The sequence below is a fragment of the Mustela nigripes genome, chromosome 10 (genome assembly GCF_022355385.1).
Source record: "Mustela nigripes isolate SB6536 chromosome 10, MUSNIG.SB6536, whole genome shotgun sequence".
NCBI classification, from domain to species: domain Eukaryota; kingdom Metazoa; phylum Chordata; class Mammalia; order Carnivora; family Mustelidae; genus Mustela; species Mustela nigripes.
In genome coordinates, this window is record NC_081566.1 from 67,269,062 (window position 1) to 67,279,931 (window position 10,870).

The 10,870-nt window shown below is 61.3% G+C and overlaps 2 protein-coding genes across 8 annotated transcripts; both read left to right on the forward strand.

Annotated features, from left to right (window-relative positions):
• The first annotated feature begins 268 nt into the window (after positions 1-268).
• S100A3 (S100 calcium binding protein A3) lies at positions 269-5,225 on the forward strand. 3 transcript variants are annotated; one of them, XM_059414197.1, is made up of 3 exons: positions 269-374; positions 4,312-4,457; positions 4,872-5,225. In XM_059414197.1, exons 2-3 carry the CDS (start codon positions 4,317-4,319, stop codon positions 5,034-5,036), a joined length of 306 nt encoding a protein of 101 aa, XP_059270180.1. In that variant the 5' UTR covers positions 269-374; positions 4,312-4,316; the 3' UTR covers positions 5,037-5,225. The 3 variants fall into 3 exon arrangements, with proteins under 3 accessions (XP_059270180.1, XP_059270179.1, XP_059270178.1); XM_059414196.1 differs by having other exon boundaries at positions 273-449; XM_059414195.1 differs by having other exon boundaries at positions 273-441.
• A 1,894-nt stretch (positions 5,226-7,119) lies between these two features.
• Positions 7,120-9,302, forward strand: S100A4 (S100 calcium binding protein A4). 5 transcript variants are annotated; one of them, XM_059414200.1, is made up of 3 exons: positions 7,120-7,210; positions 8,122-8,277; positions 9,020-9,302. In XM_059414200.1, exons 2-3 carry the CDS (start codon positions 8,137-8,139, stop codon positions 9,182-9,184), a joined length of 306 nt encoding a protein of 101 aa, XP_059270183.1. In that variant the 5' UTR covers positions 7,120-7,210; positions 8,122-8,136; the 3' UTR covers positions 9,185-9,302. The 5 variants fall into 5 exon arrangements, with proteins under 5 accessions (XP_059270183.1, XP_059270184.1, XP_059270185.1 ...); XM_059414201.1 differs by having other exon boundaries at positions 7,160-7,250; XM_059414202.1 differs by having other exon boundaries at positions 7,167-7,210; positions 8,158-8,277.
• Positions 9,303-10,870: the final 1,568 nt, after the last annotated feature.

A 10,870-nucleotide genomic window follows, 5' to 3' on the forward strand; every position in this document is an offset into this window, starting at 1 on the left:
CTTAGATGGTGAGACAGAAGGTGGGTCCGTCTGACAGCAGTTCGCCAGCCCCATGGGGCTGTGGGATTGGGGGTGCTCTCCCTGACCCGTGAGCTCAGGTCCTTTCGGAGCAAGCACAGGAATGTGGCGGTGTTCTAGGACACGCTTGTTTCTCCCTGAGGTGCAGAGCCCCATGCTGACCTTCAGAGGGCAACACAGCTTCCCAGGAGCCTTTCCAAGCCCTGGGGGTGACCACGGGGCGGCAGAGAGGAGGGGCAGAAAGGAGGTGGGGGTGGGAAGCAAAGGGCAGTCGGTGCCGCAGGGAGTCCGGCCAAGCAGATCTGTCCGCTCCCACGCTGGCACCCACAGGCCAGGGAGAGACCCTCACCTTCCAGGTGGGCTGCCTACCTCGGCGGCTGGCTGCGGCGCTGGCAGCTGGGCAGCGAGGGGGAGAGCCTGCGGGTACGGAAGTAAGGGACGCGGAGGACAGCGGGCGCGGGAAAGGAGGTGGTGGCCCCCCTTGGGCCTCGGACGGTGGTCTCTGGGAGCACTGCGGGAGGGGCTCAGGGGCAGCAGGAAATGACTGGGTGAGGAGGGCCTTGTCCCTCCTCCTACTGCCCCTCCGGCCTGCACGAGGGTTCTCAGGGGGCCGGAACAGTGAGGGGCGCAGAGCCCCTTCCCACGGGGGTTCTGACCCACTCTGGAGCGAGGAAATGAAGGCCCAAACCAGGCGAAGGGCAAGTCCGAGGTCAGGTGGCAAGAGGGTGGTGGGGCCGGCGGGGACCTCCGGTGAAGGGCTCTTTCCACAGGGGCCCTCCCACCCCAAAGTGCCGTCTGTCCTGGGCGAGCTCCTGCCCCTGCCCCGGAGGGATGCTGGGGCCTCTGAGACCACACAGGCACATGCAGCGCCCGCCGGCCACCAGCCTCCTTCCCTTGGCCCTGCACTATGGCTCTTGCTGGCCCGCCGCTGGCCTGGCGTTCTCCCACTCGTCACCACTGTGTCCCCCACTAGGTTGTCAGTCTGTGCAGAGCCGGGCCTGGGGTGTTTTACTTATGACTGTGCCCACAGTGCCTTGGACAGGTGCCTTTAAATGACACGTGAGGTGCCTGGGGGGCTCTGTCAGTACAGCGGCCGCCTTTGGCTCAGGTCATAATCTCGGGGTCCTGGGATTGAGTCCTGCGTCAGGCTCCCTGCTCAGCGGGAACGCTGCTTCTCCCTCTCCAGCCTGCTTCTCCCCCTGCTTGTGCTCCCTCTTTCTCCCTCTGTCAAATAAATTCACAAGATCCTTCAAAGAAAAATGAAGATAGGAACGACAAATGGCTCTCGGGTGGCCACTTGTTTGTTGAGCGACCCCGGACAGGGACCTGCCTCTCAGCGGACATGTGTGCCCTTACTGTGGGCCCGATGTCATCTGTCTGTGAGCTTTATATGTATTAACCCCTCCAAGCCCACAGCCGTCCTCGGAAGTGGTCACCATTATTAGCCCTAATCACAGACCTTGAGGGAAGGGAAGGCAGGAGGGTGGGGTGACCTGTGGCCGGGGGTTGGGGGGAGGCTAGGAGCAGAACTGTGTGGTCACAGGGACAGGTGTTTGGCCTAGAAGGGAGGCAACTGCTGGGGCCCCTTCTGTCCCCTCCTCCTTGTAACCTTGCCTATAAAACAGGGCTAATCACGGTTCTCCCTTCCCTACCCACCCCTGCTCATTCCCCTCCCCCACAGGGGCTGAGTCCCCATGGAGATGATGCAGGACAAAGTCTGGGTGCAGAGGAAGGGCTGGGGTCAGGGCAGCCTGAGCTCTCCAGCTGCCTCCACCAGCAAGAGGCTTCCTCTGAGGCCTGGGCACTGACCTCCCCATCCGTTTCCCACACACTCTCCTGGGTCTTAGGTTCTCCTGCTCTGAAATGGGGAAGGGGGCATGAGAGACAGACTAGAGTCATAGTGATACAGAGGGCCTGTTCCCACTAAAAACAACAAGTGCTGGACAGAACTGAAAAGCATGTTTCAAAGCAATGAGGAGCTCACAGGGCAGTAAGGAGTGAGGAGACCACAATCTAAGTGAAACCAACTCCAGGAGCTGAGCCACGCTCCAGGGCCCCTCACATCCTGAGAGCACTGGCTGAGCCGAGCCAGGGTGTCTGTGGTTAGGGAGATGGGAGCTGCAGCCCAGGGCTCACTGAGGAGGGGAGACAAGGGGGACAGCCTCCATAATGCTGGGACCCCAAAGGGCTACATACTCCGGCTGAGAGCCAGAGGAGACCCAGGCCCCATCCCATCAGACCTCAAGGAACAGACCTGGGGGCTGCACACACAGGGGTCTGAGCCCACTCACAGTGCTTAGGGCCGTGGGCCGTGGGCCGCAGAGAGGTCAGCCTGACTGGGAAGGGCCCCTGGGAGCAGCTTGCCTTCCTCTTAGCCTTCTAGACACCGTGCAGATGGTCTCCTCAGGGGAGAGAGCAGGCCACAGCCCAAAGTGACAAAGAACCACTGGCCTGGTCATGCAGGGAGGCTGTCTCAGGCCTCCGTGTTCTCTCTTGCAAATGGGGCTGAGCCGACACTCTCCAGGATCCCCTCTGGCACAGGGATTCTCTGGGGGCGAAGCTCTGTGTGCTTCTAGAGTGAAGAAGGGGGCTGGATGGGATGGATAAGCCCGTCTCCTCCTCCGACAGAGGCTAGAAGGGGAAGCGGGTGTGTTGGGCCCTGTTCCCAGCTCTGGGGGTGGGCAATAAGGGGGTTGTGTCTGTGGCCCCAAATGGCCCTTTGATGTATGCATGGGTGGGTGGCCCTAGGGGACCATAATAAGGGCCGCCAGGGAAGGAGGCAGGGGAGCCCCTGGGGACACCCTCAGCTTGACCTACTTGGGCCCTCATAATTGCCCCCTTCCTTCGCTGGGGGACTACAAATAGGGACGCCCTGTCTCTAGCCTCCTACAGCTGAAACCATCACTGGTGGTGAGTGCCAGCTGCTTGGGTTCTGCCCTGGATTGGGAGCCGGGCCTGGGGGCAGAGGGACGAGCACTGCAGGTACTGGCTAGGTGCCGGAAGTCAGCTATGGTGGGCTCAGTGGTCCTCGGTTACAGTGAAGGGCTGTCTGGAAGTTTGGGTTAAGGGTGTGCAGTGTGGAGGTCTGGCAGGGGTGGGGGTCTCACCAGAGGGTTTCCTTCAAGCTCCAGGCACCCAACTTCTGAAAAAGCCCCCTGGGGTGGTGCCAGCCAGGCCGGCAGGAGCCCCCAAGGGCCGCCGAGCACCAATGAGGTTCCCTAGTCCCTGTGCATGTGGCCCTTTCCTCTGCGGGTAGCACAGACATCCCAGCTCCACCGCTGGGCTGTCACAGAGACCGTTGGCCGAGCGTTGCCCCAGCTCTGCTGGCGGGGGCATTCTGTTCCGTATGGCCCAGCAGAGGGGCACCTGGGAAAGTCCCTCGCAGCCTGGGCTCCTTGCGGCACACTCCTGTCCCCTGGGGGAGCAAGGCCCTAGGTTCACCAGGGATTAGCAGGGCCTTCCCAGCTGCTTCAGGGGTCCCCAGGCTGGAGGCATCCTCCCAGAGGTGGTAGGGTTGGGGGAGATGGGCACTTCCAGGAAAGCCTGCCCTTCTGAGAAAAGGGGTGTTCCTGTGCAAAACCTTCTGGCTCAAGACCCCAGGGGGCAGGGAGACAGCTTCAGGTGGGGCAAATCACTGACCCGCGAACCTCTGAGCTGGCTCCCTCTGTGGACTGCCGGTTTGGGTCCCTGAGCAGGCCTGAGAGGTGGAATGAAGCCCAGTTTACAGGTAGGGCCCCAGCACCCCAGTGTCAGGGGCTCATCTGAGGTTGTGTGGCTGGCCTGATGCACAGGGGGTCCCAGGCAGAGTTCAGGGAAGCAGGGATGAGTGAGGGTGGTGGTGAGGTGCTGGGGTTGCTCTCAGACTGGACCCCTCCCTGAGAAGTCCAGCTCCTCCAAGGGCCTGAGGAGGGCGGGGCATGGGGCAAGTATCTCCTTGGGCAATTTCCTGTGGGTCTGGAGGCTTTATCTCCTGGTGGGGCACCGTGGGCCTGAACCCTTCCTGGGTGTCAGGGCCGAGAGAAGGAGACAGCCAGGGAGTCCTCAAGGATCCCCAGTGTGGGGGTGCAGTTGGGGGGGTGGGATGCTCTCTGAGGAGTTTGCCCTGATGGTAGGGAAAGAAGACTTCTGTCCCGGAAAATGACATTGGGGTCATAGGGAGAGAAATTAGAAGAGGCTGGAGTGGTCAGGGCCGGGCTGCTCGGAGGAGGGAAGCAGCAGGGGTGTGTGGGAGCGGTCCCTGTCCTAGGCATGGCTGGGCCTCCGGCTGCATCTCACCTCCGTGTCCTCTGACAGGGAGGATGGCCAGGCCTCTGGAACAGGCGGTGGCTGCCATCGTGTGTACCTTCCAGGAGTATTCGGGGCGCGGCGGGAACAAGCACAGGCTCTGCCAGGGGGAGCTCAAGGAGCTGCTGCAGAAGGAGCTGCCCACCTGGACCCCGGTGAGCTCCTGGGGGGGCCAGTGTGTGGGAGGCACTGCCTGGACGGCGGAGAGAGCCCTGGGGACCGTCTCGGAGCAAGTGGGGCAGGGGTGAGGCTGTGAGGAGGCGAGCGGATGCGGCAGGGGTCCCAGGGCTCCGGCTGTGAGGGGACAGAGCATGGCCACACCTGCTGCCTGGCAGGCGGTGGGAGGACGCGCGGGCGCACTGGGCAGCACCCCGCACGCAGCGAGCGGTGGGACCTGAGAAGGGCGGTTGCGGGGTGCGGACGCGGGCAGATGGCAGAGCTGGAGGCTAAGGCTTGTCCCCCAGGGCCGTGGGAGGCAGGGAGGCCGGCCAGGAGGGGAAGGTGGGTTGGGCATGCACCCCTGCCTCAGCCTGACGCTCCCCCTCCGCCCCCTCTCCGCCCCCCCGCAGACGGAGCTGCGGGAGTGTGACTACCATCAGTTCATGAGCGTCCTGGACACCAACAAGGACCAGGAGGTGGACTTCGGGGAGTTCGTGCGCGCCCTGGCCTGCCTGTGCACCTACTGCCACGACTACTTCAAGGACTGTCCCCCCGAGCCCCCCTGCCCCCAGTAGGCTCCGCTCCCACAGGCGCCTGACACGAGGCCCAGGCCGGGCTGACCCAGGGGGCTAGAGGCGGGTGGGGACCTCCCCAGAGTCCCAGCTGAAAAGCCCCAGAGCTCCGCCTCCCCCTGTGGCTGCACATGGATGAGGTCCTGACCCCGGAGGGCCCACTTCACGCCTAATAAAGAACTGGTGTCCCCAGATTGCCTCTCGGACTCTTGGGCTTGTGGGGGGTGGGGGGCAGAGTCCTCACTCCTCTCCAACTTTTGTGGGGCTTTTGAGCTGTAGGGCACGAGGCTGCCAGTGAGTCAGCCTAGCGGAAGCACGGAGGGGGGTCCTTCTGAGGACAAGGTCCAGGAGGCTGTGGGGTGTCTGTCTTTCTCTCTCTGAGGCCTTTGAAGCAGCAACTCCCCTGGGCTGTCAAGGAGAGCGCCAGGGCAGCCCCAGATTCCCTCGGGTTGGTGCTCAGGCCTCGGCAAGGCTGTTCTGAGGAGGAGGGTTGGGGAGCAGGGGTGGGGCAGACTTGTGGGCTTGGGTGTGGGAGCCCAGAGAGCAGAGCTAATAGGATTGGGGTGTTTGAGGTCTGACTAGGGTATGGCTGTTGGCCAGGGAGGGGTGCCCAAGGGAGGGGACACCTTGAGACAGACCCCATCCCTGAAACTATAACCTGCTGAGGGCCTTAGCTCCCTACTCCTGATCCTCAGTAAAGCTGAGTTCATACCCCACTCTGAGAAGGTGACCCTTCCCCATTTCATGCCATTTCTCCTCTAACTTTCCACCCCAACCTGTGTTCTTCATTTTAATACTATCCCAACTCTAGGTACCCCATCCTGATAGCCTCCCTCTCCCCTGTCCTCTGGGTACCTGCTGTCCATCCCTGAGCCCCACACTTGACTCCTACTCCCTACTCCATCACTACTGCATCCGGGACCTTTGTCCACTGATGTGCCTGGGGTGGTCCTAGCATCACCTTTGGGTGTTGGTCTGTTCCTCTTCCAGACTCCCCTCCTGCCCTGGACCTCACTCAACATGGCAGAGTGCCCTTGAAGGAGGGGAGAAGGGCAGCGAGAGCTTCCTGGGGCCCCCTCCTTAGTGCCTGGGCAGCCACATTTCCAGGGCGCCGCTTCCAGTCGGCGACGAGAGAATTAGGCACAAACAAGTCAGCTAGCTGCAAGAGACTGGGAGCAGGGGACAACAGTCGAAAAGGACGGCTGCCCCGAGCCACTCCACAGTCTCCCTTTTATTGGATAGAAAACAGTAGCCAACAGTAGGACTGAGGAAGGTCAAACGTTAATGCCGTCTTGCAGACAAGCAAGGAGGAGCAAACTTAGAGTTAACCAAGCACATGCAAAGGACTCATCCAGCTATCAACGAGCACTTCTGGGAAGAGAAAGAGCGAGAACGGAAAAGGGAGGCAGGCGGTTTTCGTTCCGCCCTGAGCCGACCCGGCGTTCCCGGGTGCTCGGCTTCCCTGAAGCAGGCGGCCTTCCGCCCTGAGCGAGCCGGGCATCCCCAGCTGCCCAGCTTCAAGGTCGTACATCGTCCTTCTCCCCAAAGACCTGTTGCCAGTATATGTATTTCTGAAGGCCATATCTAAATGTGCTTGGTAACTAGTAAAATCCTCCAGGGGTTAAAGTTTAAGTAACAAATTGTTCCGAGGGGCAGCAGCACAGAGCAATTTTTTTTTTCAAGATTTTATAGTATTCTATTTTTTAAGTAGGCTCCCTGCCCAACGTGGGTCTTGAGCCCACAGTCCGGAGATTAAGAGCAGGGTGCTCTACCAGCCAAGCCAGCCGCGCGCACTCACCTGCCTTGTCTCCCCTTTTCTGGTTGCGCCGCAGGACAACCTCGTCCTGGCCCTCCTGCCCCCCCACCCCCATACCCAGGGCACAGGCTTCCTCCGGCTCCTGAAAATTCAGGTTGAGCTGAGCCCACAGTGCAGTGCCCGCCCCATGGAGACCCCGGGCTGTGTGGGTCTCCCATTGTGCAATGTGCCTACCCAGGGCAGGAAGCTGGGTTCCCAGCCGGGCTGGCGGAGGGGCCCACAGGAGGACGGACTCTCACTCTTCCCCAACCCCTGCTATGGGCAGGGCCTGGCCAGGGTATAAATAGGACAGGCCGCTGGGTTTTCCCCACGCTTCTCCCCTCACACTCTGCCTCCTCATCTCTTCTTCCCTCTTGGCCTGGTAGGTCGTGGTCTCCTGACCGGCACACAAGCGTGTCAGGGTGAGGCTGGGGTCAGGCTCCGGGCAGAGGAAGGAGTGGCTGGTGGGGGCCAGATATGCTCACGGGGTCCAGTGTGAGATTGTGATGTGGAGGCCCTGGAGTGGGGTGTGTGTGAGTGAGTGTGTGTGTGTATGTGTGTGTGCGTGAGCATACACACACCTGGCTGCCTATGTGTGCAAGAGAAAAACCCAAGAACAGGATGTGTGCAGGGCCTGGATCCGATCTAGCTGGTGGCACTGGGATGCTGGGCTTTGCACGTGCTGTTGCTGGAGTGTGTGTCGGTGTGTGTGTGTGACCTGTGGGTCTGCACATTGGCTGCTGTTTGCTGGGTTGCAAGGGCCTGTGTGTGCACACTCGGGTGTGGGAAGCAAACTGAAGTCAACTGGCCTTTTGTCTGCTTGTGTCCTGTGGGCATCTGCTCTGCACCCTGCAGGGAGCTGGCCGCACCGCACCGCCCTGCATCCCTGCCTCTGCCCCCTCGCCCGGCCCCTCCCTACTCCAGGGCTGGGCCTCTGGTTTTTTCCGCTGTGGGCCCCTGGGCAGGCCTCCAGCAGCCCCGGGAGGGGGAGAATGGGGCAGGGTGTGGCCGCTGTGGTCGTGGGAGTACTGGTGGGGTGTGGTAGGGGGAGTGGGGGAGGCCCAGCCTGAGTGAGGCTGCCCGCAATCCGGAGCCTGGGCCAGGCCAGGCCAGGCCAGCCCGGACAGCAGCCTGAAGCACACGCTTCCCGCTAGGAGCCGCGTCCCACCTCTCTGGGTCCCCCTCTGGTGGGAGCAGAATCTCATCAAGTGGCCCCTGAGGGCTGGGAGTGGGGTGGGGCATTCTGAGGGTGGGGCTGGAGAAGACAAGGTTGTCTCTGGGACTCATCCTCAGATCCTGAGTACCACCATGGCATTCCCCCTGGAGCAGGCTCTGGATGTGATGGTGTCCACCTTCCACAAGTACTCGGGCAAGGAGGGTGACAAATTCAAGCTCAACAGGTCAGAGCTAAAGGAGCTGCTGACCCAGGAGCTGCCCAGCTTCTTGGGGGTGAGTGGCTACTGCCTGGGAGTACGCCCCTGTGTGCTCCCCTCTCCACGGGGAAGGGGCAGGGCCTGGTGGGGCACCAGCCTGTGGGCAGAGCCGTAGCTACCGTCCCTGGGATGCATCTGTCCCTGGGATGGGGACGTCCAAGCAGAGGGCCTGATTCGGAACACAGTGGGCACCCGCCACTCACTTCCGGGAGCCCAGCAGGAGGAGGGCTGGGACCCACAGGGTTAGGGTGCAGGCCAGACCCCGCCACAGGCTTTGCACAACTTAACTAAAGGGGAACAGACATTCAGAGCGGCTAAGCAACTTCCAAGGTCATGAAAGTGCAAAGCTGAGATCCACAAACCGGGATGTTTGTCATCAGTCCGGCAACGGATAATTTTGGAGTCTCTGTGGGTGTGAAGCCACAGTTGAGGAGACACGTGTCCACGCCCCTGAGCATTCCCAGTGCCCGATTATACCAGACTCTGTGCAGTTTGCATGTTACCTTCGTGACCACTGTTTAGCTGCATTCTTGGAACAACCTTGGGGGGCGACGTGGTGGTCCCTTCTCCAGCTGCGTGCACGTCCCCTTGGGGTGAACTTCTGTGGACCCCGCTTAGCCCCTGAGAGCAGGGGTTCTAAAGCGGGGCCCCCAGGGCGAGGCTGTGCCTTCCTGAGCTCCCGTCTGGAGATGGGAAATGGCTCTAGTCTTTGCTGCATGCCAGAACGTGTGGTTCTGCTTGTTGCCTCTTCCCTGCAGAAGAAGATGGATGAGGCTGCCTTCCAGAAGCTCATGAGCAACCTGGACAGCAATAAGGACAACGAGGTGGACTTCCAGGAGTACTGCGTCTTCCTGTCCTGCGCTGCCATGATGTGCAATGAGTTCTTCGAAGGGTTCCCCGATAAGCAGCCCCGGAAGAAGTGAAGGCCCCTCTGGGGGTGGGGGTAACCTACCTGTTTGGCAGAGGGCACCGGGCCTCACCCCGGCCCTGCCAGATGTGTGTACGATGTGACCAAGTTCAATAAAGAGTCTTAGAAGCTTTGAGGTTGATGGTCTGAGAGGCTCTGGGGCTGTGGTGAGGGCTGAGGGACGGGTCCCGGTGGGCAGCACAGGCGGTGGACAGCGGTTCCGTGGTGAGCAGACTAGCGGGGGGGGGGGGCAGGGGTGAGTGGAAGACTGTGTGTGTGCATGATGGAGCTGGCTGATGGCGCCCAGGGCAGGGCAAAGAACCCCCAAAGGCTTGGAGCGCCCCGGCTGTGGGGTCTTTGCCAGCAGACTGGCCCCTCCCACCTCAGCCTCTGGAGAGACGGAAGGTCACATCTGCTCTTGGCTGGGGCCTGGAATGGAGTTTGGGCGCCCTGGGGCAAGGAGCTGAATCATGAGGGCCCTGCCCTGTGGGCCCCTTCCAGCGCCCTAGTTTCCAGCCCAGGGATGGGTGAATCCCTCCTGTCCGTGGTTAGGCCAGGGAGGCCATGTGGAAGGAGACCACCGCATTGCAGCAGCCCGAGAATGTCACCAGCGAGGCTGGGAGGAGGGCTGTTAGCAGTCAGGGTCGTGGTCCCTCAGAGAGGGACAAAAGGACCCCAAAAGGGAGAGCGAGGATGGTAGCTGGGGTCGGAGGGAGGGAGGGGGTGGGAGGCAGCCCTAATTTTGGAGATGAAATTCCAGACACGAGATCTGATCAATGGAACTGAGATTTTTCTTCCCCCAGAAAACACCAGGCCTGATGTCGTGTCTCTTCAGGTTACAGGCTGATGGGTGATGGACGTTCTCCTGCAGGCCGGGCCTGGGGTTGTGGGGCCTTCCTTGCAAGCTTTCTCCTCTCATTACAGCCTGTTTTTCTCTCCAGCGTCAGAGCAGTGGGGCAGGTGACTCAGATGTTCCCCCGAGTGTGACTGCAGAGGCCTGGCTAGGATTTTGGTCCAGGAAAAAGCCTGCCTCCTCCCCTTTTGCCAGGGCCCTGGCCGCCCATCTTCTAAGGGAGTGCCCTCCCCCAGGGATGTTCCTGCATCACTCGCGCCTCGGAAACTCCCGTTGCTCAGCGACCAGTCCCTGCTGCCTCTCTCTCTCTCTCTCTCTCTCTCTCTCTCTCTCCTAGCCAGCCCAGGTCAGGGCGGAGCGGGGCAGAGGGGGCGCAGGGCGGAGGGTCCAGGCCTGGTGGGGATGCTGTGGCCACAGGTGCCGTCTGACTCAGCTCCGTTCTCATACTTTAACCGTTTGGTGGTAGAAGTGTCTCTGCTCTGATTCAGGCCACTCTCCCGCCCTTGCTCCATTCCATCCTGCCCTGAGGTCATCTGGGCCTACCCTTCCTGGACCCCTTCCATGTCGCTGATTCCCAGGCCGCTGTTCCACGTCTCTGACAACTCTTTCCCATGAAGAGGAGCGAGGCATCTTAGGCATCGACTCCATGCTTGCTAATGACCTTGACCTTGACTTCCACGCCCTCAGCAGGGAACATCTTTTCTCGTGGATTCCCATCTCAAGTGGTGTTTGCTCTGTTCCCCGTGTGGACCGGAGGCGCAGTGTGGAGAGGGTGTGAGGAGGGTGTGAGGAGGCTGTGAGGAGGGTGTGAGGAGGCTGTGAGGAGGGTGTGAGGAGGCTGTGAGGAGG

Coding starts and splice junctions, on each gene's coding strand:
- S100A3 (XM_059414197.1), top strand. CDS start 4,317: ATGGCCAGGCCTCTGGAACAGGCGGTGGCTGCCATCGTGTGTACCTTC. Junction 4,458..4,871: donor AGCTGCCCACCTGGACCCCG/GTGAGCTCCTGG, acceptor GCCCCCCCGCAG/ACGGAGCTGCGGGAGTGTGA.
- S100A4 (XM_059414200.1), top strand. CDS start 8,137: ATGGCATTCCCCCTGGAGCAGGCTCTGGATGTGATGGTGTCCACCTTC. Junction 8,278..9,019: donor AGCTGCCCAGCTTCTTGGGG/GTGAGTGGCTAC, acceptor TCTTCCCTGCAG/AAGAAGATGGATGAGGCTGC.